We start from the raw sequence: 27,712 nt of genomic DNA on the forward strand, positions 1-27,712 counted from the left end.
CATAGCCGCGTCCTCCACTTCCGGCGTTCCTTTTTCCGGCGGGACCTGGAGGGAGCAGCAGCGGCGGCAGGTGAGCTCCGCCCGGGCGGCGAGGGAGAATCCGCCTCCATCCTCCGTGGCGGGGCGGCGGGCGGGCGGCGGGGCGGGCGGGCGAGGCGGGGGGGAGCCCGGGGGACGCGAGGGGGGCCCGGCCCAGGCGGGGCGGGGGGAGGCGGCTCCCCATGGGGCGCCCCTGCCGGGGCCAGGGAAAGCCCACTAGGCCAAGTTGCGGGGGGGGGGAGCTAGAGGCAGAGCGGGGCCCCGGAGCATGCTGGGAGTTGGCGTCCCCCCCCCAGAAAGAAATGGGGGGCGGAAGGGGCCAGAAGGACCCGAAAAATCAGGAATCTGCAGGGCCAAAACTCAAGAAATGGGGGCAGTTTCAAAGTTTGTCCTAAGGGAACCATCGTGAAAAGCTCCTTTTTGCAAAATATATATGCTTTCTTAGTTGAAAACTTCGTAACGGAAAAGTGTAATGGGCAAAGTGAGATATAAAAAAATAAGCAATTATTCATACTTTTAGAAGGCAGCCCAGTTTAGGGAAGCTTTTAATGTTTGGTGTGTTAGAGTATTTTAATATTTTTCTGGAAACTGCCCAGAGTGGCTGGGGAAACCCAGCCAGATGGGGGGGGTATAAATAATAAATTATTATTATTATTATTACTTGCTTTGTGTATACATTTGTGATTAAGTTTTTTTACAATGCTTCCGATCTTCCCCTTTTGTTCCCGAATCAAATTCCCCTAAATACCCGCTTAGACTTTAGTTTCTCTGTGTGATTTGGCTTACTGTCAGTTTTATTTTATAAAATTAGCCTAATTGCACATCGAAGCTCAACAATGGATTGATCTTTTGGCAATGTTCTTTTACATAGGCTCTGTATATATCCATTGAGAACTCTTCCAGTCGTTAGTGGAATTTCACTTGTAGCGTGACGATGAGCTATAGATATACAGTGAGGGGGGGGGAAGTATTTGATCCCCTGCTAAATTTGCCCGTTTGCCCCCCGGCGAAGAAATGACCAGTCCATAATTGTAATGGTAGGTTTATTGTAGCTGTGAGAGACAGAATAACAAGAAAAACCCCAGAAGACGCATTATAATGAGTGAAATAAGTATTTGGTATATTTACTATGTAACGAGCTGAGATTAGAAGCACCTGCTGCAAGGGAGAGAGGTCTTGCCTGTGATCAACAGACTTTTGTAATAATGGTAATTATGCCTTACTCATTTGAATTTTCTGGGCAGCCTGGCCATTCCTTGGAGATGGTCAATACTTAGTTCCTGAATCTCTTGCGCATCTTGGTAGTTTGCTCAGTTTAACAGATACTTGCCAGGCGGTATTTGAAAAGGGAGGTTTAAGCCGCTACAGTCCAAATGGAGAGACAGTTATTATTGTTCCCATTTCCTTCCTCCTTGCAGAGAAATATTTGAGGTCAATTTGGGAGGGTACAAATGGCTTCAGGATTGCTCTCCTGTACACACGGTTTATATACTTATGTGTTTGCCTGGTATATTTCTGAATGTTTTATTCTACATTTGAGACCTTAGGATTCTTATAATGGGGGGGGGCAAGGGTGCAAACAATATTATTTTATTCTTATAGTTATTGTAATTGTTGTTGTTGTCTTTATTCCTGCTCTGGTGTATGTGATCCCTTTGCAAAAGATGACTTATTACTTGGTGGCAAAACCCTTGTTGGCAATTTCAGACGTTTTTTGTAGGTGGCCACCAGGTTTGCACACATCCCAGGAGGCATTTCGTCCCACTCCTCTCCAAGTCAGTAAGATTTCGGGGCTGATGTGTAGCTGCTCGAACCTTCAGCTCCCTCCACAGATTTTTGAAGGGATTAAGGTCTGGAGACTGGCTAGGCCACTCCAGGACCTTAATGTGCTGCTACTTGAGCCACTCCTTTGCTGCCTTGGCTGTGTGTTTTGGGTCATTTTCGACCCATTTTCAATGCCCTGGTATGATTGCTTGCTTCTGTCGACAGGTGTCATTTATCCAGGTACTGTAACGAGCTGGGATGACAGGCAAGACCTCTCCCTTACAGCAGGTGCTTTTGATCTCAGCTCGTTACATACAGTGAAGATACTGGTTGATAGGGGATCAAATACTTATTTCACGTGTTATGATGCACATCCATCTCTGACTTTTATCTTCTGGGTTTCTGGGGGGTTTTCCTGTTGTTGTTCTGTCTCTCACAGCTACAACAAACCTACCATTAAAATTACAGACTGGGCATTTCTTTGTCAGGGGGCAAAGGGGCAAATTTAGCAGGGGATCAAATGCTTACCCCCCCCCCTCACTGTAAGGGAGATATAAAAATTTGGATTGTTATAAAAGATGCAGAAGGAAAGGGTTAATAAGACCCACAAAGGGGAGAAGTCCAGGAGATTCTAAGGAATCTTCTTTTTATATAGTATGTTGTGGTGTGATTGTAAATTTTTATGTGGAAAATCAAATAATTGGGGGGGGGGAATAAAGAGGAAGAAATGACTATGCCCTATGGAACTCCTTGCCACAATGTATGGGGGGTGGCACAGGCCCAGATGGCTTTAAAAGGGGACGAGAGGGGAAAGGCACAGATAAAATCAAGTCCAAAGGGATACCCAGTTGCCCCAAAGCCATTATTCTCAAACTGGGGTCCCCAGCGGCTGTTGGGCTACAAATCCCATCATCCCTGAACTCTTTGACATATTCAGTGGCCAGGTCTTGTGCTGCTAGGATTGACACATGTGCCACCGAAGGTTTGAGTGACATGCTCTGTGTGCTTTCATGCTTCCCTGTGGCCATAATAAAAGATTTAGAGTCGGTGGGTCGCTGACCACTGGTCCTGCTGGCTAGGATGAGATGGGAGTTGTAGTCAGACAAGAATCCTTGTTTGAGAAACGCTCCCTCGCCGTGGCTTCTGGTATTATTCAGCCGCACAGCTAGGAGCCATCATTGCTCACCGCCTCTTCCTCTCCGAATGTGTTGTTATTATGTATTTTGTGGTTTTAGATCTTTATTTTATTATGCGAACTGCCCTGAGGCCCCCCAGGTATAGGGCGATATATAAATCCAACAAGTAATTTCAATAATCCTCTTTGGAAGCCACCCAAGGCTACAGCCGTCACTGACTCCTGTGGCAAGGAGTTCCACAGGTTAACTGTCCGTAACTGTGGCTCTCCTCATTTGGAGAATGCAGTCAGAACCACCTTCAAATCCTTGCTCAGCCCCAAAGGGTCTCGCCTGCCTCACAGGGTTGTTGTACGGTGAGTGTAGAGGTGGTAATAACAACCTTCCTTTCTCTCTCTAGCCATGGCGATCCGCTACCCGATGGCCGTGGGCCTGAACAAGGGCCACAAGGTGACCAAGAACGTGGTGAAGCCCCGCCAGTGCCGACGCCGTGGGGTGAGTTTGGGGTCAGGGGAAAAGGGGGGTGGGTTGCTGGGCTCTCGCTCTCTCATTTGGGCTCCTGTAAAGCAGGCGTCCTGTAAAGCGGACGCAGGTGGCGCTGTGGGTTAAAGCCTCAGCGCCTAGGACTTGCCGATCGAAAGGTCGGCGGTTCGAATCCCTGCGGCGGGGTGCGCTCCCGCTGCTCGGTCCCAGCGCCTGCCAACCTAGCAGTTCGAAAGCACCTCCAGGTGCAAGTAGATAAATAGGGACCGCTTACCAGCGGGAAGGTAAACAGCGTTTCCGTGTGCGGCTCTGGCTCGCCAGAGCAGCGATGTCACGCTGGCCACGTGACCCGGAAGTGTCTCCGGACAGCGCTGGCCCCTGGCCTCTTAAGTGAGATGGGCGCACAACCCCAGAGTCTGTCAAGACTGGCCCGTACGGGCAGGGGTACCTTTACCTTTTTTAAAGCAGGCATCCCCAAACTCAGCCCTCCAGATGTTCTGGGACTACAGTTCCCATCATCCCTGACCACCAGTCCTGTTAGCTAGGGATGATGGGAGTTGTAGTCCCAAAACATCTGGCGGGCCAGTTTTTGGGCTGCCGCCAAGTGTTTCCTCAAACTTGGAGCCCCCAGCTGTTATAGACTACAATCCCCATCATCCCCTGCCCACCGGTCCTGCTAGATGGGAACGGAGGGAGTTGTAGTCCGGCAATGGCTGGGGACCCCCAGGTTTGAGAAACAACGCCGCTTAAGCTGACAGAATATTCACAGACTAAGAGAACAATAAGAACTTAACATTTAGAGGAGGTTGGAAGACGTTTATTGAATTTAAAGGGGAAACTGTATATTTGAAAAGGCTTGCAGCATTAAGATAAATTAAACAGTATAGCTTGGGTGGATGCAGTCATGGAATACCGAATGGTTTAGTTTATGTAAAATAGGGATTTATGATGTGCAAAACGAACCATGGAAAGAGCAGGAGGGTCATTGATCTGTGAAGGATGTTAAAATGAGTGTTTCAAATTGCTGAACAGAAAATTTATTAAAATATGTGTGTGCCTCCAGAGACTTAAAGCAAACTGGTGTTCTAGTCTTCATGGCTCTGAACAAAGGCCCAGTTGAATAGGAGCCTAAAATCAAGTCGCCCACCTGGCCCTCTGTCCACAGTAGCTGCAGCGCTTCCCGTTGCTCTCAGGATAAATGGTTAAAAATACCGTATTTTTCGCTCTATAGGACGCACCTTGTTTTAGAGGGGGAGAACAGGAAAAAAAAATCTTCCCCTCTCTGCTCAGCGCCCCTTCAGCGAAGTGGCAGGAGAAACAGAGCCCCTTCTATTTCTCCTGCCACTTGGCTGAAGGGGCGCTGCGCAGAGAGGGAAAACTGTGCAGCGCATCTCCAGCGAAGTGTGGCCTGGAGAGCAAGAGGGATGGGTCGCTCTGCAGGCTTCAGCGAAAGCAACGCAAAGCCTTCGGACCACAGAGGGAGCACTCCCTCTGCGCTTCGGATGCTTTGCGTTGCTATCGCTGAAGCCGAGGAGCCTGCATTCGCTCCATAGGACGCACACGCATTTCCCCTTAATGTTTGGAGGGGGGGAAAGTGCGTCCCATAGAGCGAAAAATACGATAAATGTACACCGAAAACGTTGGCAGCGTTAAGATAGATTCAGCAGTGTAAATGAGCTTTGATGGGTGCAATAATTGAATACTGAATGAAAAAAATTCCTTCCAGTAGCACCTTAAAGACCAACTAAGTTAGTTCTTGGTATGAGCTTTCGTGTGCATGCACACGTCTTCAGATACCTGAATCTGAAGAAGTGTGCATGCACACGAAAGCTCATGGTATCTGAAGAAGTGTGCATGCACACGAAAGCTCATACCAAGAATTAACTTAGTTGGTCTTTAAGGTGCTACTGGAAGGAATTTATTTATTTTGTTTTGACTATGGCAGACCAACACGGCTACCCATCTGTAACTGAATACTGAATGGTTTAGCTTTTGTGAAATATGCAGGGGTTTACGTAAAATGAACCATGGAAAGAGGAAAGGGAAGTCATTGATATGTTAAGCATGTAAAAAGGAGTATTTTGAATTGTAAAACATAAGATTTAATAAAAATGATATATACAGTGGAACCTTGGTTGTTGAACGTCTCCATTGTTGTATGTTTCAGAAGCCGAATGTGGCTTCCACTTTGAGTTTCCCTATTGTGTTGAGGCTTCCGCTTTCAGAACGGTCTTCTGGAATGGATTATGTTCGAAAACTGAGGTTCCACCGTGTGTGTGTGTGTGTGCATATATGTATGTACCGTATTTTTGCGCCATAAGATGCACACATATTTCCCCTTCCTTTTTAGGAGGGGAAAAGTGCGTCTTATGGAGCAAAAAATGCGGTTCTTGCTGGCTTTCCCCGAGGAGGGAGAAGGGCAGCCCGTCAAGAGCTGCCCACACGCCCTGGGATGCATACAGGCTCTGCTCAGCGCTCCCTTTAAAGAGCTGCGCGGAGCGTGTGCTCTTGGGGGCTTTTCCACAAGGTGGGAGAAGGGACTGATGGGCTGCCCTCTGTCCCTTCCCACACCTCCCGGAGAAGCCAGCAGGAGCCACTGCCAGGTTCTGCTCAGCGCTCCCTTGTAAGGGCTCCCTTTTGTCCCTCGTCTCGCTTTGCTGGGAAGCCGGCTGAACAAGAGGCTCTGCGCAGCTATCGCAGGGTTTAAAGCAAGAGCCGCTTACATGCTCTGTGCAGAATATTTTTTGTCTTGCTTTCCCCCTCTAAAAACAAGGTGCGTCTTACGGAGCGAAAACTTGGTCTGTGAGTATATGTATGTGCTGTATTTTTTGCTCTATAAGACACCTTTTCCTTCCTAAAAAGTAAGGGGAAATGTGTGTGCGTCTTAGGGAGCAAATGCAGGCTGCACGGCTATCCCAGAAGCCAGAACAGCAAGAGGGATCGCTGCGCAGTGCTCCCTCTTGCTGCTCTAGCTGCGCGGAGCCTTCATCCTGCTGCCCTGAGGTCAAGGCTTCGTGGGGCTATCCCTGGCTTTTGCAGGAGGTTTAAGTATATGTGTGTGTGTATAGCAGTAGGAGGCTTGTTACAGTGGAATTGACAAATCTATTGCTCAAGGTCTGACTTGAACCCAAAATGAAGAGTCTTGACTCAACAGGGCAAAAAAACAACAACAGAAACGAGTATTTTTTCCCACTGTCTTGCTTTAATTCTTGTATTTCTTCTCCTCCAGCGGCTGACCAAACACACCAAGTTTGTCCGCGACATGATCCGGGAAGTGTGCGGCTTCGCCCCTTATGAGAGGCGCGCGATGGAGCTTCTCAAGGTCTCCAAAGACAAGCGAGCTCTGAAGTTCATCAAGAAAAGGGTGAGTGCTCTGAAACTGGGCAGGGGTGGGGGAGCCTGAAGGGTTATACTCGAGGATAAGCTGGCCCACCTAATTTTAGAACAAAAAATTGGGAAAACTTGGTGGTGGTGGCGGAAGAACAAGCAGCCCGAAAGGAGCAGTTCCTCTGCTTGCAACAGCGGAGGAGGAGGAATGAGCAGCCGAAAAGGGCTTCTTTTGGGCCGCTCGTTCCTCTGCCACTTGCAAAGAGCAGGGCCCAGCGGTGAGAAAGGGCTCCTTTCGGACTGCTCCTCCGGCCACTGCCGCCTCACTCAAGTATAAGCAGAGGGTGGCTTTTTCAGCATAAAAAATGTGCTGACAAAGTCGGCTTATACTCGAGTATACCATATTTTTTGCTCTATAGGACGCACTTATTTCCCCTCCAAAAAGGAAGGGGAAATGTGTGTGCATCCTATGGAGCGAATGCAGGCTCCTTGGCTTCAGCGAGAGCAACATGAAGCCTCCGAAGCGCCGAGGGAGCGCTCCCTCCACACTCCGGAGGCTTTGCGTTGCTTTCGCTGAAGCCTGGAGAGGCTCTGTTTCTCCTGCCACTTCACTGAAGGGGTGAGGCGAGGAGGTTTTCCTCTCCCCTGACACCACAGCAGAGCTGGTGTCAGGGCACCGAGTCCTCCCTCCAGCATTTATCCGGGGGGGGGGGGGTTGCAACTGTGCCCCCCAAGTGCACACAATGTCCAGAGCAGGGCCTCCCGAACTTGGACTCTTTTCAGCTACAATTCCCATCATCCCTTCTGGCTAGGGGGGATGGGAGTTGGAGTCTGGCGTAAAGGGAGAAGTTGCAGGGCTGGATCCCCCCGGTCTCTGACTGCTTCTTTTTTGCTTCCTTCCGCAGGTGGGCACCCACATCCGCGCCAAGAGGAAGAGGGAGGAGCTGAGCAACGTCCTGGCAGCCATGAGGAAAGCAGCTGCCAAGAAGGACTAGCGCTCCCTGTTCACACCCCCACCCCCAAAAGAAAGTGCCCAATAAACTTATTTCAAAGAAATAAATGTGGAAGCATCATCTGTGGGGATTAAGGAAGACCGAGGGGGGTGGGTTACCATATTTTTCGCTCTAGAAGACGCAGACTGCACAGCTCTTGCTGGCTTTTCCGGGTGGTGGGACTGAGGGGCTGCCCCCCATCCCTTCTCCCCCCTGCCTAAAAAGCTGGCTTCCCAGCAAAGTGAGATGAGGGACAAAAGGACGGCTCCCTTCCACCCCTCATCCTGCTTTGCTGGGAAGCCAGCAGAACAAGAGGCGCTGTGCAGCCTGCATTCGCTCCATAAGACGCACACACATCTCCCTTGCTTTTTAGGAGTAAAAAAGTGTGTCTTAGGGAGCGAAAAATACGGTAAGCTGAAGGGGGGAAAGGTGGAACCTCTGTTGTCGAATGCTTTGGAAGCTGAAAAATTTGGTTCTGTTTTCAAATCATCTTTGGAAGTCGGCCTTGGTTGACGCCAATTTTTGGTTGCCAGACAGTCTTCCAGAACACGTTCGACAACCGAGGTTCCGCTGCATAGCCTTACCCTGCAAACTTCTCTCTAGCGGCTGTCTTCGTGCCATGCGCAACTCTTCCCCACTTGCGTCTGCCGCCCTTTGCCGTTTCAACACATTCCACAGGACTTCCCTTTGCGCTGGAAATTTCACTCAAAGGCTTTTTTAATGGTTCATCATTCACATCATTTGGTGTGCAGCACATCTCGTGGCAACGGAGGCATAATTGGAGGCAGGCCCACTCTGTCCATCTCTGTCACCTGGACCCAGGGCCGGAGCTCAGACACGGCGGCGTGAGGAGGAACAAAGGCAGCGAGAGCCCAGGTGCTCAGTCTCCCCCCTGGGAATCGCACTTTGGGAAAACAATGTCGAAGATCTCCTTGTAGTGCTCGACGAAATGCACTTCCAGTCCTTCCGTGATGAAGTCCGCAAGGTCGCAGTAGTCCTTCTTGTTCTCCAGAGGCAGGATCATGCAAGAGACCCCGGCTCGCTTGGCCTAGGAGGAGGGCATGGAGAAAGACACGGTTAACGGGAACTGAGCTCTCCGCCGTTTCACAAAAAAATTGACACCGCTTGCTTGTAGGAAATGGCAATGACCCAAAAACTCAGAGCGGTTTGCAAGAGAATAAAATCAAGGAAAGTTAACTACAGTGGTACCTTGGTTTAAGAACAGCTTCGTTTATGAACAACTTGGATTAAGAAGGCTGCCTTGTGAACTTTGGCTTGGAAGCAGAATATGTTCCGCTTCCTGTTGAGTGTAAATTGAGCCCCCCACTGCTATGGGAAAGCACACCTTGGTTTAAGAATGGAATTCCAGAACAGATTAAGTTCGTAAACCAAGGTACCACTGTATTTTAAACACACTGAAAAGTAATCAAAATTGACAACAAGGTTAAAACACACATTTTAATCTGAAAAATGGGGCAGGGCAGGTCTCAGGGTGGTTCAAAGAATAAAATCAAGATATAAAACCACAAAATACCAAATAAAAAAAACAACCCAATAGCAACTCCAGCCCAAAAAAACACATTTTAAAAGGGCATTGGATAGCTCATTCGGTATGGAGCTTGAGACTTAATCTCGGGGCTGTGGGTTCGAGCCCCATGTTGGGCAAAAAGATTCCTGCATTGTGGGGGGCTGGGCTGGATGAGCCTCGGGGTCCCTTCCCAGCGCTACCATTCTTTGGGATAAGAAATGGTAGCCTAATAGAGAAATGCTACAGGTACGCAGACTGGAGAACGGTTGGCAGAGTTGGTGAGCAGGATCAATCCCCAATCCCTGCCTGGAAGACCTGCTGCAGTTCTGCTCCCCGACTTACCGCAATGGTCTTCTCCTTGATTCCTCCGACGGGAAGGATCTTTCCTGTCAGAGACACCTCCCCGGTCATGGCCACGTTCTGCCTCGTGGGCTGCCCCAGCGCCAGGGACAGCAAGGCCGTCACGATCGTGCACCCGGCACTGGGCCCGTCCTTTGGAGTGGCTCCCTACGCACAGAGAGAAAGGGAGAGGCAAGGCTTAGTCTGCGCCGATCAGAGACCAGGAACTCCCACCCAGTAATAATAATAATAGAGAGGGTGGGGGAATCTTGCTGCCTTCAAACTCAGAGTGGTGCATGCTCTGGTTATCTCCCGCTTGGACTACTGCCATGCGCTCTATGTGGGGCTACCTTGGAAGGTGACCTGGAAACTGCAACTAATCCAGAATGCGGCAGCCAGACTGGCGACTGGGAGTGGAGACCACATAACACCAGTCCTGAAAGACCTCCATTGGCTCCCAGGATTTTTCCGAGCACAATTCAAAGGGTTGGTGCTGACCTTGAAAGCCCTAAACTGCCCAGTAGACCTGAAGGAGCGTCTCCACCCCAGACACCAGGGTCCATCTCCCAAGGGTCTTCTGGCAGTTCCCTCCCTACAGGGAACCAGGCAGAGGGTCTTCTTCGTGGTGGCACCCTCCCATCAGATGTCAAGGAAATAAACAACTATCTGACTTTTAGAAGACATCCGAAGGCAGATTCCCTGTTTAGGGAAGTTTTTAATGACTGATGTTTTATTGTATTTTTAATCTCTTGTTGGAAGCCGCCCAGAGTGGCTGGGGAAACCCAGGCATATGAGTGGGGTATAAATAATAAATTATTTTTATTAATTTCCTGACTCAAAAAACAGCAACCTCGGTGCCACTAGCAAAAAGTGCTTTGTGAGGACTAGAAAGCTTAACGACTGTTTGGGGTGGGAGAAAGAGGAAGAGGGGACCCTGCCCAGCGCCCCACCCTGCCTCGTTCCTACCTCTGGGACGTGCAGGTGGAGGTGAGACGACACCAGGAAGTCGTTGCCAGGATCCCTCTCCATCAGGAAGGCCCGGGCGAAGGTGTAGGCGATCTTGGCGCTCTCCTTCATGACGTCGCCCAGCTGCCCTGTCACCTCCAGGGAGCCCTCCTTGCTCTCTCGGTCCTTGGGGCGGCGGAGGGAGGTCTCGACAAACAAGGTGGAGCCGCCTGGGAGGGGAAAGAGGGCGAGACATTCAGTGGGACCTTGCTTCCCAAACGGCAAAAACACAGACGTAAGAGCTGGGGACCCAACCAGAGGGGCCAGTCGCACCTCGAAACCTCCAGCGCCCCAGATATAACGCCACCTCTTCTATGAATACAGTGGGACCTTGGTTCTCAAACACGAAAATCCGGAAGTAAGAGTTCCGTTTTCCGGCCGTCGACCATTATTTCTGGGGCACCTGCAGCAATCAGAATCCACGCCTCGGTTTCTGAGTATTTCGGAAGTCAAACAGATTTTCGGAATGGATTAAGTTTGGCCAGGGGTCAGCAGACTTTTTCAACGGGGGGCCAGTCCACTGTCCCTCAGACCTTGTGAGGGGCCGGACTTATATTTTGGGAAAAAAATATGAACCAATTCCTATGCTCCACAAATAACTCAGAGATGCGTTTTAAATAAAAGGACACATTCTAATCATGTAAAAATACGCTGATTCCTGGACCGCCCATGGGCCAGATTGAGAAGGCTATTGGGCCGCATCCAGCCCCTGGGCCTTAGTTTGCCTACCCATGAGTTTGGCACTTTGGTTTTTGCTCTTTATTTTGCCTTTTTGTTTTTGAGGCATTTCCAGTTAATTTGTTTTTGTGACTGTGTGGAACCCAGTTTAGATACTGATTGATTGATTGTGCGACTGCGGAAATGCATAAAAGCCCCCCATCCAAACAGTGACTATCATCAGTGCAGTTAAGAAAAAAGTTTAATTTTCATTTTATCATCTACAATACTGTCTTATTTATTTTATAGTACAGTACATTAATTCTTGCTTTCATTTTATGGCTCAATGGTCTCATTAGATAGCTAAATCCATGTTCAATTGCTGTCTTAGGGGGTTGTTCTCAAAAGTCTGGAACGGATTAATCCGTTTTGCGTTGCTTTCTATGGGAAAGCGCTCCTTGGGTTTTGGAACGGACTTCCTGGTTTTCGGCGTTTGAGAACTAAGGTACCACTGTATCGGGAATTGTATTGTAATTTTGACATTGATATAATGAGGCTATAATTGGATTATTGTAATTGAAAACTAATAAACATTATTATCCAGAGGGGGGGGGGGGGTGTTTCCGAGTCTCACCCATGGCGGTCCAGGCCAGGCCCATCACCACCCCAGGGGGGGTCACGTCGTACATCCGGTCCACCGTGAAGATGGGCTTCCCAACAAAATCCTGGAGATTTTCTGGCGTCACCTCCACCTTCTCCGCCTCCCCGCTGACAATCTTGTACGCCGATTTCCGCAGCACCTGAGCGAGCAAATGGGATGGGGGTTGGAGCCCTTGTTTTGGGGGGGTGAGGGGCGACACAATGCCTCAGTTCTCCCCCCTTCCCCACCAGCCAAAGGGGGGGTCCCCTCTCACCTTCTCCACTTGCTTCTGCAGGTTCCTCACCCCGCTCTCTCGGCAGTATTGCTTAATGAGGACCGTCAGAACGTCCGGCGTGATGCTGGTCTTGGCCTCATCCAGACCGCACAGGACCCGGGCCTGGGGCACCAGGTACCTCTGCGGGAGGGAAAGAGAGATGGGGTCAGGTCCCCCCCCCACAAATGACACAAAACCCTATACAGTGGTACCTCTGGGTACATATGCTTCAGGTTACAGACTCCGCTAACCCAGAAATAGTGCTTCAGGTTAAGAACTTTGCTTTAGGATGAGAACAGAAATCGTGCTCCGGCAGCCATTAGCTAAAGTGGTCTTCAGGTTAAGAACAGACCTCCAGAACGAATTAAGTACTTAACCTGAGGTACCACTGTATAACACACTGTATTTTTCGTGTATAACACGCCCCTGTGTATAGGACGCCTCCTATTTTGCGGGACTTGAAATTTACAAAATTTGGGGGGTGATTGCCCACAGTTTTGGAGCTTTTGGGGGGGGGGAGGCAGAAAATTGCTCACCCAACTGCCCAACACTGCCGCTTGCCGCTGCCAATCTCCCACTCACAGAATCCCCTGTCCCCCCTCTGCACTACCCATGTATAAGACAGCTACAATTTTTTGACATTGATTTATCAGAAAAATAACTTATACACAGAAAAGTGTGGTAGATGTCATAAAGGAACGCCCGATCATATAAACAGCGCCTGGGGGATCTAGTCCTCATTGAAACCTCATTTTCCCTCCATCCCAGAGTGAGTTGTGCTGAATGGCCAGACTCTGGGGCTGTTCCCACCCCCGAGTTGAGATCCCTGCATTGTAGGGGGTGGACTAAATGGGCTCTGGGAGTCCCTTCCAATTCTACCATTCTCTATAGAAGCCCAATTCTTAGGAGCAGCTCGCCTCGCGCCCCCTTTTGTGGGTCTCGCAAAAAGCTAAACCCAGAGGCGGACTTAAGCCTGGCGCCTGCTAAAAAGGCCATTTCACTCCCTAAACCCATCGCAGACGAAACCGCCTTTCTGCAAGAGCCGGGCTCATTCATTTTAATAAAAAAAACACCTATCTTCTGTTTGTTGCTCTATAAAAAAAGGGCATTTCGCTCCTTGTTCTCCCTAAACCCATCACAGACAAAACCGCCTTTCCGCAAGAGAGAACCTCATTCATTTTAAGCAAATTCAAGACGAGGCCCTGTGAGACCAGGGTTCGAATCCCGCATGGCTGGGGCTTTGGGGGTTTGAGAGGCGCAGACCGAGCCCCATGGGGGCTGCCAGGCCCAAGGCTCACCTCTGCGATGGCCAGCTTCTCCTGCGCCACGTAGCCCGAAATGTTGATCATCTCCATCCTGTCCCGCAGGGGCTCCGGGATCGTCTCCGTCACGTTGGCCGTGCAAATGAAGAGCACCTGGGGGGGGGGGGCACACGAGGCAGAGAACGCGGTTGGGCCTGGGCACCTGGGCAGACCCACAAAGCCAGACCAGAGCCACTCTGGCACTGCGGGCACAGAGAATGGCGCTCAGTCCTGGCCGCTTTGCGATTCATGTGCAGGAAAAGGGGCAGAGATAGGAGTTGTGTGAAAAGGAAGGGTGTTTAGGGGAACGATATAGGGACAGATTAAAAAAATAGTGAGCCCACCAAAAATAACAACTTTTCTGCTACAGATTACAGGGACAGAAATTCAAAAAATATATATGGCTAAGTTGCTAATGTATGTATTCCAGAAATGGAAGAACAAAAAAGTTCCAACCACAGAAGAATGGAGAACCAAAATTACGGACTATGTCAACTCTGAGAGCCAAAATAAGAAAATCAAATGACGATTTTCTCTCTCTTTTTTGGGGAAAAAACTATTCAGATTATTTGAAATACAACATGAAGCATCTGTGAGCAGGACTGGAACAGGAAAATTTAGAGACGGTGGTGTTACGATTTTGACGTAAGAAGAGGGAAGATAGGCTGCGACAAATGCGAGGAGGGTTAAGAAAAACGTTGCGGGGGGGGGAGGTGGGAAATCAGTAATTTAAAGGATTTTTTGGGGAAAAAATGTAGTGGGATTTCTGGAAATTGGGTAAAACATTTTAAGAAGATGAAAAGCAGCATACAGAAATATGATCAGTCCACCCCAACTCCCCTCACCACAGGTGTTCTCCAGCCTCGTGATGGCGAATCAGTAACCCCCAAGGAGTTTCTCGATCCCGGGCTCCCTCCCTGCTAACCACTGGTCCTGCTGCCCCCCCCACCGCCAAGGGTCCAGGGAGCCCAGCTGTGCGAGAGAGAGAGAGAGAGAGAGAACGGAGGGAGGGAAGGTACCTTGGAGAGGTCGACCGGGACATCCAGGTAGTGGTCCAGGAAGTTGGTGTTCTGCTCTGGGTCCAGCAGTTCGAGGAGGGCGGAGGAGGGGTCCCCTTGGTAGCCCCTGCCAATCTTGTCCACCTGCGGCACAGGAGCCACGTCAGCACCAGGGAGGAGGGGGCCCCCCAAGGGCATTGACGCAAGAGCGGGGCCTTTTCTGTGGCGGCTCCGCGTTTGTGGAACGCTCTCTCCAGGGAGGCTCGCCTGGCGCCTTCATTACACTAGGCAAAACTCTTCCTCTTCAAGCAGGCCTTGAGCTGACTAGCATCCTATATATACCCTTTAAAATGTGTTGGTGGGGAGGGGGCGTTATAGTCTGGGGGGGGGGTTGCGGTTCTTCTTGTTTCCATTACGTAACTTGGGTTACGTTATGTTGTGAGCTGCCCTCAGATATAGGGCGGAATACAAATCAATCAATCAGTTAGAGCCCGGAGAAGAGAGTAATGATAATTTCTTATTTATACCCCACCCATCTGGCTGGGTTTCCCCAGCCACTCTGGGCGGCTCCCAATAGAATATTAAAAACACGATAAAACATCAGACATTAAAAACTTCCCTAAACAGGGCTGCCTTCAGTTGTCTTCTAAAAGTCAATTAGTTGTTTATTGCCTTGACATCTGGTGGGAGGGCGTTCCACAAGGCAGGCGCCACCACTGAGAAGGCCCTCTGCCTGGTTCCCTGTAACCTCAATTCTCACACGGAAGCAACTGCAAGAAGGCCCTCAGGAGGAGGACCCCGGTGTCCGGGCTGAACAACGGGGGCGGCATACAAATAAAAAGAATAATAATTTATTATTTATACCCTGCCCATCTGTCTGGGTTTCCCCAGCCACTCTGGGCGGCTCCCAAGAAACAATCCAAATTACACAAAAAAACCCCATTCATTAAAAACCTCCTGACAAATCAATCAATCGATCAATGAGCAAGACCCTGTTACCTCGTCGATCAGAATGAGGGGGTTCTCCGTCTTGGTCTTCTTCAGGCACTGGATGATCTTTCCTGGCATGGCCCCCACGTACGTCCGCCTGCGTGAGAAGCACAGAACCGCAGAGTTGGAGCCAGGGAGCCCCAGGGCATCATCCAGTCCAGCCCCAACTAAAGCGGCTGCGGCCAACGGCCCCCCCACCTGTGCCCTTTGATCTCGGCCACGTCCGTCATCCCTCCGACGCTGAAGCGGAAATACTCGCGGTTCAAGGCCCGGGCGATGGAGCGGGCGATGCTGGTCTTGCCCACGCCGGGGGGGCCAAAGAAGCAGAGGATCTTGCCCTGAGTGGAGCCTCGCAGCTGGCTGACCGCAATGAATTCCTGGGCAGCGGGGGGGGGGGGGGGGGCAGAAAGACAGTAAAGAAAACAAATTTCCCGTTGCTGTTATATACTTATTCGTTTTCAATTATTAATATGCTTTAACAGAAAATAAAAACATATAAATATGTATGTGTGTGTATATACAATTGTAACTGCACAAGATAAAATAAGACGTGGGAAAGGGGGGTGGATAGTACCCATATACAATACAATTTAAAAAACCCAAAACTTTGCTATTGTAGTTGCCCTATATTTAACCTAAAACAAGTGTTTGTAAAAACGAATTCCAAATATCATTAAAAGTTTGTCTACGTTCTGCTTGTTCTGGGAAACGCCCTGACACCTCTGGGTATAGTATGGCATATAAATTCAAATAATAATAATAATAATAATACGCTAATACCCCATTTGTTCACGAGTTGCGAGTTTTTGTACATGCCTTCTGTCTATCTCTCTTAAATGGCTCATACCTAACCACAGTTCAGTGCTTGGGGAAAACATGGCCTGTGTTTCTGCCCCGCCTCGGAGGCGCAGAGTGTGCCCAGCTCCATCTGGTACGTAGGCTGAGACCCTATCTGCCTGCGGAGTGTCTGGCCAGAGTGGTGCATGCTCTGGTTATCTCCCGTTTGGACTACTGCAATGTGCTCTATGTGGGGCTGCCTTTGAAGGTGACCCGGAAACTGCAACTAATCCAGAATGCGGCAGCCACACTGGGGACTGGGAGCGGCTGCCGGGACCACATAACACCGGTTCTGAGAGATCTGCATTGGCTCCCAGTACTTTTCCGAGCACAATTCAAAGTGTTGGTGCTGACCTTTCAAGCCCTAAACGGCCTCAAAGGCCCAGTATACCTGAAGGAGCATCTCCAACCCCATCATTCAGCCCGGACACTGAGATCCAGCGCCGAGGGCCTTCCGGAGGTTCCCTCATTGCCAGAAGTGAGGTTGCAGGGAACCAGACAGAGGGCCTTCTCGGTGGTGGTGCCTGCCCTATGGAACACCCTCCCTTCAGATGTGAAGGAAATAAGTAGCTATCCTATCTTCAAAAGACATCTGAAGGCAGCTCTGTTTAGGGACGTTTTTAACATTTAACGCAGTATTGTTTTTAATACTTGATTGGGAGCCGCCCAGAGTGGCTGGGGAAACTCAGCCAGATGGGCGGGGTATAAATAAGAAATTATTATTATTATTATTATTACCAGAACCCTCTTCTTGACGTCCTCCATGCCGTAGTGGTCCTCTTCCAGGACGGCCTGGGCCCTGGCCAGCTCCAGGTTCTCCTCGCTGCATTTACCCCATGGGATGGAGGTCAGCCAGTCCAGGTAGTTTCGCGTGACGCTGGGGGGAGAGGTGGCCGCGTCACAACAGGAAGTCCCTCCCCCCCCCCCCCGATGCCGCTGGGTTCCGGCTCGCTCCCCCGCCCGACTCACTTGAACTCGGACGAGTGGTTGTCCAGCAGCCCCAGCTTGTTCAGCTCCTCGTCGATGACCTCCATGACGTGCTGGGGGACCACCAGGTCCTTCAGCCGCTCCCGGAACTTCTCCTCAATGGCGTCCTTGTCCTCCTTCTCCAAGCCCAGCTCCTTCTTGATGATCTTCAGCTGCTCGTGCAAGAGGTACTTGCGGTGCGTCTGCTTGATCTTCTCCTCCACCTGACGGAGGGGAGACAGGGGAGACGGCGGAGGGGCGTGGGTGTGAGCACGCCGTCCTGTCCTGAATGGGGCAACTGGGCCCCCAAAGAACCAGGTGCGCAGCCTGGGGGGCATTTTGGACTCCCAGCTGTCCATGGAGGCACAGGTCAGTTCTGTGTCCAGGGCAGCTCCATCTGGGACGCAGGATGAGACCCTCCCTGCCCGCAGACTGTCTGGCCAGAGTGGCGCATGCTCTGGTTATCTCCTTCATGGACTACTGCAATGAGCTCTCCGTGGGGCTCCCTTGGAAGGTGACCCAGAAACTGCAACTAATCCAGAATGCGGCAGCCAGACTGGGGACTGGGAGTGGAGACCATGTTACCCTGGTCCTGAAAGACCTACATTGGCTCCCAGGACGTTTCCAGGCACAATTCAAAGGGTTGGTGCTGACCTTGAAAGCCCCAAACAGCCCAGTATCCCTGAAGGAGTGTCTCCACCCCAGTCACCAGTCTCTCTCTCCCAAGAGCCTTCTGACGGTTCCCTCCCTGCGAGAAGTGAGGTTGCAGAGAACCAGGCAGAGGGCCTTCTCGGTGGTGGCGCCTGCCCTGTGGAACACCCTCCCGTCAGATGTCAAGGAGAGAAACAACTATCTGACTTTTAGAAGACATCTGGAAAATGTTCCCTGTTTAGGGACATTTTTAATGACTGATGTTTTAATGTATTTTTAATCTTTTGTTGGGAGCTGCCCAGAGTGGCTGGGGAAACCCATTCAGATGGGCAGGGTAGAAATAATAAATGATTATTATTATATTATATCATCATCATTATTATTATTGCCTTGTTCTGCCACAAAATACCTCCAGGGAGACCTGCTCACCTCCCGCCCAAGACGTTGCTGGAGTTTGCTGAGTTCATACTCTTTCTTCAGCAGAGAGAGCGCTTTGTAGAGGCGCTTGGGAATCTAGGAGGAAAGGAAAGAAATTCCCATGTGTGTCTTTTCGGGGGGCCAGAGAGCCTTGGGGTTCAGGGGAAGGCGAGTCACGTCCAAGAATCCTTGATTCAGATATTTCTAGCCCGCCTTTCTCCCAAAGTTCAAGGAGGCGCCCGACATTTTAAACACATCATTATAAAATGAAATCCTTACTAGTTAAAACAACAATAGTTTGAATGAATCACAAACACATCCGGATCCTTGTTATAGCAGTCCTCTGTTTTATATGAAATTAATTATCTTTGCAAAACAACAGTGCTGCACATTTGGAGCCAGGAATTAAAACAGCAGCCCAAGTGGCCAGCATCGCCTGCACCTAAGTTTCCAAACACCTGCCTCGAAATATTTCCCGCCTGGAAAAATATTAAGGGGGGGGGGGAGTACTGAAGCGGTTTTTAGCTACACCCCCCCCAAATCCCCCGATGCGGCTGCCACAGAGGAAAGGTGCGACAGAAGTAACCAAACAACTAAACCCCTGTGTTGCAAACAATTATCAGTAATTTCCAAGGCAACACAATATCCAAGTACAACAATGCAGTATCAATATAAACTCTTTATATAATCTATAATATCAATATAAATAAAACCAAAAGTACATACCCCATCTACATGGCGAATGGGATTGTATAACAACAATGTCTACGGAGCAGTGGTCATAAAGTTCTGTAACGACTGCTACTGACTGCATCTTGCCAGAAACCTAAAAAGCCGACCCCAGGTGGGGCTCATCACCAGGAGATAGAGCTTAAAGATACAGCACAGTTTAACAGCCAGAATGTAAAGAATCAAATAAAACAACTGAGATCCAATTCAGAATTAAGTCCTTCTGGATTAATGGTTTGGAACATAGAGATAAACCGAGATTCTTGCTGTCGTAAGCATCTTTCATAATCTTGTCTAATACTTATGGCTTTCTGATTCACCCACAATACCGTGAATAATAAATCCAAATTGCCTCCGGTCACGCATTCATAATGCCAGTTTGGAGGCGCCACTTTTGGTTCTATTTCGGATTTCATACAGAATTGTCAATATAGTACATGCAGGTCATCGTTTCAATAGTTCATTTGCAGTTTATGAAGCATGTCTGTATCCTTCTGCTGTGGGGATATCCGGAAACAATGGGCATATCTGGAATCACTGTTCACTACGTCTGTTTGCTGTCCACTTCAGCAGCAACGGACCTCATAAAACAAAGCTTTACGGCTTGTTTTCACCAGATAAGAATCTGACCCACTGCTTCTTTCAGAGACTGGCACAGGCTACAAAGACTTTCAGAAACTGATAAAACTTACTTTCAGGGATTTATGAGATTCTGCTTATTTGGTTTTTCATATTGTTCAATGTTCCATATAGATTATATAAAGAGTTTATATTGATATTGCATTGTTGTACTTGGTCATCATGTTGCCTTGGAAATTACAGAGGAAAGGCGCTCAGCCGGGCCCTCAGCACCCGGCATCTTCATCTAGAATAGGAACGTCCAGCTCTCTAGGGCCTGCAAGCGACTCCCAGGATAATACAACTGGTAGTGATCCACCCACTGTCATTGCCTAGAGTTGTTGGACTTTTTGAGGAGAGGACTGTCCAGAATCGTTAAGCTTCTGTTGGGAAGAGTGGCAAGAGTTGTTCAGCTTTTTCTGGGGCGGGGGATGTGCTGAAAATCGCTCACCCAACAGCCCAGCGCCGCAGAGAATACAGACTTTCACAGGGGCGATGGGACATTGTCCCTCCCCACTTACGTTTGTCTCTTCCAGGATGTCCTGCAGCTCGTGGGACTCGGCCCCCGTCAGCGCGGCCCCCATGTCGCTCAGGTAGATGGGGTTGTCGACCACCCTCTGCCCCGCCTGCATCATCTGAAGCACGGACTCCCTGCGAGGACGGGACAAAACTGCAAGTCATTTCCCGCAAGAGTCCTTCGTTCCCAGAAAAAAGACTGGTCAGCTTCTGGGTTCGACTGAGATGTTTAATATGAGGGAACCTTTCGTCGTATGTGGTGCAATTGCAAAATGATAAAGGAATTCTGGGAAATGATATATAATGAATTGGGAAAAAATGTTCAAAGTAACTTCGCAGTGGTACCATGGTTCTCGAACTTAATCCGTTCCGGAAGTCTGTTCCAATACCAAAGAGCGCTTTCCCATAGAATGGAATGCAAAATGGATTAATCCATTCCAGACTTATTTAAAAACAAGCCCTAAGACAGCAATTGAACATGGATTTTACTATCTAACGAGATCATCGATCCATAAAACAAAAGCAAGAATCAATGTACTGTACTATAAAATAAATAAGGCGGCATTGTAGTTGATAGAAATTAAAATTATTATTTTATCCTTACGTAGACTGATGATGGTCATTGTTTGGATGGGGGGCTTTTATCCATTTCCGCAGCCACACAATCAATCAATTAGTAGCTGAACTGGGTTCCGCACAGTCACAAAAAACAAGTCACAAAAATGGAGTCACAAGTCACAAGTCAGTCCCATAAAATGAAGAACAAGTCACAATAAGAAAAAAAAGAAAAAGAAAAAGCCACACAACAAAAACACAAAAAAATAGCAAAAAGCAAAGCTCTAAATATCACTTTGGTTTTGGAACAGACTTCCGGAACGGATTAACTTTGCATATTGACCTGCTAAGGCTGACCAGGTAACTGGAAGTGTACTGGACCCAAGGTTAGTTTTGCCAGCAAAACTCCCAATAGGTTATGAACTCCACATACGAAACCAACACTCATTTGTTCCATTCCTAAATCCCTCAGCCACCCTCTGCCCCAGGGCGTGTGGCAATGGTAAAAAAAATACAGAGTTCTGAAAGCAGTGAGATGGTTCCAGCAAGAAAAATGCACACAAAAAAAATAGATCCTTAGGAATCTGAATGTTTACAGACCGTTCGACAGTTGAAAATGGTTCCAAGGGAGAATAAGACTGGGAGAAGCTTGCTATTCAGTTTGCGGTTGGCTTTCCAAGGCAGCTCCTTCAAATGGGGTGTTGTATGAAGGGCCTGTACGGCCACTTCCTGGGGAGGGGGGCACATGACGGGGGAGGCAGGACTGGGGGGCAAAGAGGGCATCGCAAAAGGCTTCTCCGAACCCACCTGTACAGCGGGTTCAGCGCAATGATGTCCCGGATGGTCTTGACGATTTCGGCCGTCAGGGCCTGCGAAGGAAGACAGCGAGAGGGGTGGTTGGAGCGTGGGAAGGGAGAGGGACACCAACGAGGAACGAACCTCTATTTCCACACACCAGGCGGCCCTGGCGCCTCTCGGCCCCCGCCCAGGAATAGCAGCGTGACCTTTGTCGCCTTGCCATCTCCTGACGGGCGACTCTCAGCCAGGTCACTCACCTTGACCTCTTCCGTGACCTGGAATTCCTCGTGGGCCACGTTGTCCACTTCCACCATGAGGACCTCCCCTGGGGAGGCTTCCAGGGGCTCCAGCACCACGTCCCCCACGGCCTCCGCCGCCTCGCCTGCCTCGCCTGCCTCCCTCTTCGACCGCTTCTGCTTCCGGCGGGTCTTTGGCTTGCTCTCCTCGGCCGCCTCTTCGGGGTCCACCTCCAGCTGCTTGTTGATCCGGATCCTGCAGGCCCAGAGGGGGGAGATGGGCTCAGTAAAGGGATCCCCATTCTCTTTCTCTCATACACACACACACACACACACACACACACACACAGTCTCCAGGCATGTGACTGAGCACAAGTCAAAGTGTTGGTGCTGATTTTTAAAGTCCTACATGCCTAAAGGAGCGTCTCCACCCCCATTGTTCAGCCTGGACATGGAGGCCCAACAGAAAAAAGACAGTCACAGAACTGAAAAATTGCACAATACAAATAAAATACCGTGGCACGGCTGGGGGGGGGGATTTGCCTTGGGGTCAATTACTGCCTGTCTCCGCCTAACTCACCTCACAGGGTTCTTAGGAGGAGAGAATGGGATGTCCGAAAAGTTTTACACAGGCGAACTAATGCCAGTTTACTGGAAGAAGCAAAGATCACCCATGTCAAAGCAATGATTCTTCAACATCAACTTTGTTGGACTGGTCATGTTGTGCGGATGCCTGATTATTGTCTTCCAAAGCAATTACTCTATTCCAAACTTAAAAATGGAAAGCATAATGTTGGTGGTCAGCAAAAGAGGTTCAAAGGCTGCCTCTACGCAAAATTTTAAAAATGTAGTATAAACACTGACAACTGGGAAAGACTGGCCTGCGAGCGCTCCAGTTGGAGAACAGCCTTGACCAAAGGTGTCCTGGGCTTTGAAGACACTCGAACTCAGGACGCAAGGGAGAAACGTGCTAAGAGGAAGGCAAATTCACACCGTGATCAACTCCCACCTGGAAACCAATGTCCCCACTGTGGAAGGATGTGTGGATCCAGAATTGGCCTCCACAGTCACTTACAGACTCACTGTTTAAACTGTGTTTATGGAAGACCATCTTAGTCAGCTACGAGGGAAAGAAGAAGAAGAAGAAGAAGAAGAAGAAGAAGAAGAAGAAGAAGAACAGGAGGAGGAGGAGGAGAGGAGGAGAAAGGGCAGAATGGAGCAAAGCTATCACTCCCCAATCGCAAGCGCTCGTCATCCAGTCTGCATCTTTCTCATTTGCCGCTTCCTTCCACGGCCAGTGCGGAAGGAGAAGAGGGGGCTGCAAGGGGGGGGCCTTTACCTCCGGTGCCCCATGACGATCATCCTCAGCCGGTCCCCCAGGTCCTGCATCTCGTGAATCTGCACAAAGGTTCCCATCTGGTAGATCTCGTCCAGGTTCTCCACCACGTCCGACTCGTTGCTGGAGATCCAAGCAGGTGTTCAGAATGGCAGGCAGAGGGAATTATTTTATGGGGGGGGGGGGAGACAGTGGCTCTCCAGGGCTTCAGGACCTTCTGCATGCAAAGCAAATGATCCGCTCCCGAGCTGCAGACCCCAAACCCTTAACTGAAGAAAGGCAGGACATTCAGTGCGGAGGGAGAGATTTAAAACTGCACTTGGCCTTTGGAGTACAATATATGGGTGGCGTTTCTCGCGTGGGACCCCAGGAATGACTGGGGCGAAAGCTCTGGGCTCACCTGTCGTCCTTTTTGAGGAAGACGCCAGCGTACGGTTGGGCAAGGCTCACTTTCCTCCGCAGCAACTCAACCAGTTTCTTGTTTTTCACCTAAAAGGTTCAATTATTATTATTATTGAAATTATTAATGAATTACTAACCCTCCACCCTAAGGTTCTGGAGTGGTAACATCAATTAAAATGCAACACTAAGAACAGTTTAAAACACCTTGCAGTCACAAGAGGAAGGTGGGTGCCAAAATACACATCTCAAGTGTCAGAAGCCACGGCAAGGACGTGTGTCAGTCAATTAAGGCCTAGGAGAGAGAGTCTGGCAAAGAGGGGAGCATTGAGCTCCAAGTTGCAGCTTTTCTTGGAACAAAGCCCATTTGCTAGGGGGTCAGCCCCAATGAATGAATGAAACCTTTATTGCTAAAAGCTATAAGCCATCGCAATGGGTCACAATGTGGTTAAACTTTTTTTTTAAAAAAACCCACCTTAGACTGAGTTTCAGCACACATGAAAAACTTAAATCCTTATTTCCTGTTAATAGCCTTTGGACTATAATGTAACTTAAACAGAAAACTATCTTTAGAAAGATTTTTCCTCCCAAAGCATTTTATTTTAAAAAATCCAATTTAAATTTTTAAAAATCCAATTTAAATTTTAAAAGTCTGATTTAAAAAATAAAAAAATCTGATTTATTTAGTTATTTTTTAAATAATCATTGATTTTTATCCACCCTGACTAGAATTTAGGTTTGCTCCTTGTATTTTGAGTAGAAATCGGATCAACGATGGCCGCAGGAAGGTTGTACAAGGCCCCTGATGAACATTCAGCCCTCTCTCTCTGTTCTGCCCTTCCTTACCAGCATATATAAAATGTGAGATGTCACATCTATCACAGTCCAAGGAAACAAGAGATGCTGAACTGTGGCTTCTGCCCCAACAAGAGCAGCCCCCACCTCTCTCCCCCCCAGTCTGTCTACCAAACAAACCCTTGAAAAGGTGGCCTTGGCAAGCGCTGGGCCTCTCAAGGGGAAAAGCAATGCAAAGGGCAGCGTGTCTAATTTGAGTTCTGGACAACACCAAGGCCAAAAGCGCCGTCCCTGCCAGCAAATTGTGGCATCACACAAGTTGGGAAGGATCCAAAAGGCCATTCAGATGGAACCATAGCGAAAGAACAGCTGAGAGTTCAAAGCAAAGGAGCTGTGCTTTTATTTTCTTGAAACGAGTGGCAAAGGAGATGATGAAACGCAGTGAAATCTCAGCAGACGGCCGGTTTATGGGTCACATCCTAAAATTCCATGGATTGTGAGTGTGTGTGTGGCCTCTCCTCCCCTCTCCCACACCACAGCAGGAAGATAACAACAACAACAATATAACAATTACAATAATAACCATAATAATAAAGTAATAGTTTGTTTGCATCCTTCCCCCCCCCCCCCCCGTTATAAGAATGCTAATGTCTCAAATGCAGAATAAAACGTTCATAAATGTACCAGGCAAACACATAAGTATATAAACCACATGTACAGGAGAGCAACTCTCCCAAATTGACCTCAAATATTTATCTGCAAGGAGGAAGGAATAATAACTGTCTCTCCATTTGGACTGTAGGGGCTTACACCTCCCTTTTCAAATACCGCCTGGCAAGTATCTGTTAAGCTGAGCAAACTACCAAGATGCGCAAGAGATTCAGGAACTATTTACCATCTCCAAGGAATGGCCAGGCTACCCAGAAAATTCAACTGAGTAAGGCAAAATTACCATTATTACAAAAGTCTGTTGATCACAGGCAAGACCTCTCTCCCTTGCAGCAGGTGCTTCTAATCTCGCTCGGTACAAACAGTGAAGAGACCAGATCAAATACTTATTTCACTCATTAGAATGCACATCAATTGCTGACTTTTGTCTTCTGGGTTTCTGTGAGAGACAGAATAACAAGAGGAATGAGTGAAATAAGTATTCAATCCCCTCTCAACCAGCCAGATGCCATGCTACCTGGTATCTTCACTGCATGTAACAAGCTGAGATTAGAACGAGCTGAGATTAGAAGCACCTGCCTGTGATCCCAGCTCGTTACAGTACCAAAAGACACCTGTCGACAGAAGCAAGCAATCCAGCAGATTCCAAAACAGCCACCATGACCAAGACCAAAGAGCCGTCCAAGGATGTCAGGGACAAGATTGTCGAGCCGCACAAGGCTGGACTGGGATACAAGACTACAGCTACAATAAACCTACCATTAAAATTATGGACTGGTCATTTCTTTGTCAGGGGGCAAATGGGCATATATTTTGAATAATAAGAATTATTGGGGTTTGTGTCCCCCCCCCAAAAAAAATGACCCCTGAATTTTATTGATATTGATGCTGCATTCAATGTTGCATTCTATGCTGTTTTGAAGTCGCATTTCAATCAATGTTTTATATTTGCTGTTAGCCACCCTGAGCCCGGTTTTTTAAACCTGGAAGGGCGGGATATAAAATTATTATTATTATTATTATTATTATTAGTCACGGGGTGGGGGGCATCAGGATTTTAGATATGCTTAGGTGGGTCATGGCTCAAAAAAGGTAGGAAACCACAGCTAGAGAGGGACTCTAGACACCCCATAAGGCAGGGGTTATGGGGCCCCATTGCCTTCTCAATCCGGCCTGCAGTCAGTCTGGGAATCAGCGTGTTTTTATAATAATAATAATAATAATAATAATAATTTATCATTTACATCCTGCCCATCTGGCTGGGTTTCCCCAGCCACTCTGGGTGGCTTCCAACAGAATATTAAAATACAATAACCTGTTAAACATTAAAAGCTTCCCTGAACAAGGCTGCCTTTTTCCCATGAGTAGAATGTGCCCTTTTATTGAAAATGCATCTCTGGGTTATTTGTGGGGCCTGTCTGTTTTTACATGAGTAATAACAACAATATTTTTTTATTTTGGGGGCATAGGAATCTGTTCACGCCCCCCCCAATCCAGCCCGGCCCCCCCCAGCTCCGAGACACCGGCCCCCCGCCGGCCTGAGGGGCCTGGGGGGGGCGCCTGGGGGTCCTACCTCGATGATCTTGATGAATCGGGGGAAGACGGGGTTCCGGGCCACGGCGATGAGCGGCACGTGCGGGACCCTCTCGGGGACCATGAGGGGCGCCAGCGCCGTCACCGGCCCGCCGCCCGACTCCGCGCCCGAGCCGCCGTCCCCGGGGAGGCCGCCGCCGCCCCCGCCGCCTCCCTCGCCGTCTTCCAGGCCGCCGCCGCCGCCGCCGCCGTCCGAGGGGCCTCGCAGGAAGGAGAGCAGCCGGCGGGGAGGAGGCCGCGGAGCCGCCGGCGGGGGAAGCCAGGCCCGCCCGGACCCCGCCGCCGCCCAGGGCCGGGCCGCCGCCGGAGCTCGCCTCGGGTACAGCCGCCCCCGGCACCGCCAAAGCAGCCGCAGCGGAGACGCCGCCGACATGGACGCCGCCATCTTGGACGCCGAAGTGACGACAACGCCGCGCGACGCCGGAGGTAGAGGAGAGAGAGAGAGGGAGCGGAAGTGGCGGGGCAGAGCGGCCCCTGCAGAACTTCCGGGGGAGGGAGGGAGGGAGGGAGGCCAGCGCCGCGGCCGCTGATTGGCCAGTTGCATTTGCTTGGGCTTTGAATGGGGGGAAGGAAGGATTTGTGTATATTTGTGTGTTATATTACATTACATTATTGCCTGATTTGATTTTACAGTTTATATATGTGTGCTATATATATTTATTATAATATAATATAATATAATATAATATAATATAATATAATATAATATAATATAATATAATATAATATAATATAATAATATAATATAATTATATTGTATTATATTATAGTTTTATTTTATTTTACAGTGTATATATATGTGTGTGTATGTTGTGTTAATCATTTTATTTTACAGTGTATATATGTCTTTGTTTTATTTTACTGTACTTTATTTTACAGTGCATATGTTATATCATTTTATTTTACAGACGCTTCAGGTTACAGACGCTTCAGGTTACAGACTCCGCTAACCCAGAAACAGTACCTCGGGTTAAGAACTTTGCTTCAGGATGAGAACAGAAATTGTGCGGCGGCAGCAGGAGTTCACATTAGTGGTGCTTCAGGTTAAGAACGGACCTCCGAAACAAATTAAGTTCTTAACCCAAGGTACCACTGTACTTTATTTTGCAGTGTATATGTATGTATTA

At 49.0% G+C, this 27,712-nt stretch overlaps 2 protein-coding genes across 2 annotated transcripts; one reads left to right on the forward strand and one right to left on the reverse strand.

The window, feature by feature from the left end:
* The first annotated feature begins 37 nt into the window (after positions 1-37).
* RPL36 (ribosomal protein L36) lies at positions 38-7,806 on the forward strand. Its single transcript, XM_079961068.1, has 4 exons — positions 38-70; positions 3,337-3,431; positions 6,649-6,783; positions 7,652-7,806. The coding sequence occupies exons 2-4, from the start codon at positions 3,339-3,341 to the stop codon at positions 7,739-7,741; spliced, it is 318 nt and encodes a 105-aa protein (XP_079817194.1). The 5' UTR covers positions 38-70; positions 3,337-3,338; the 3' UTR covers positions 7,742-7,806.
* A 618-nt stretch (positions 7,807-8,424) lies between these two features.
* Positions 8,425-26,967, reverse strand: LONP1 (lon peptidase 1, mitochondrial). Its single transcript, XM_079960509.1, has 18 exons — positions 26,566-26,967; positions 23,530-23,618; positions 23,133-23,252; positions 21,815-22,049; positions 21,567-21,628; positions 20,210-20,339; positions 18,354-18,437; positions 17,277-17,497; positions 17,046-17,184; positions 15,669-15,847; positions 15,480-15,567; positions 14,502-14,624; positions 13,480-13,596; positions 12,182-12,322; positions 11,902-12,067; positions 10,572-10,780; positions 9,609-9,773; positions 8,425-8,786 (listed from the first exon to the last, which is right to left on the reverse strand). The coding sequence occupies exons 1-18, from the start codon at positions 26,956-26,958 to the stop codon at positions 8,619-8,621; spliced, it is 2,829 nt and encodes a 942-aa protein (XP_079816635.1). The 5' UTR covers positions 26,959-26,967; the 3' UTR covers positions 8,425-8,618.
* Positions 26,968-27,712: the final 745 nt, after the last annotated feature.

This window comes from Podarcis cretensis (genome assembly GCF_951804945.1).
Source record: "Podarcis cretensis genome assembly, chromosome: 18".
NCBI classification, from domain to species: Eukaryota; Metazoa; Chordata; class Lepidosauria; order Squamata; family Lacertidae; genus Podarcis; species Podarcis cretensis.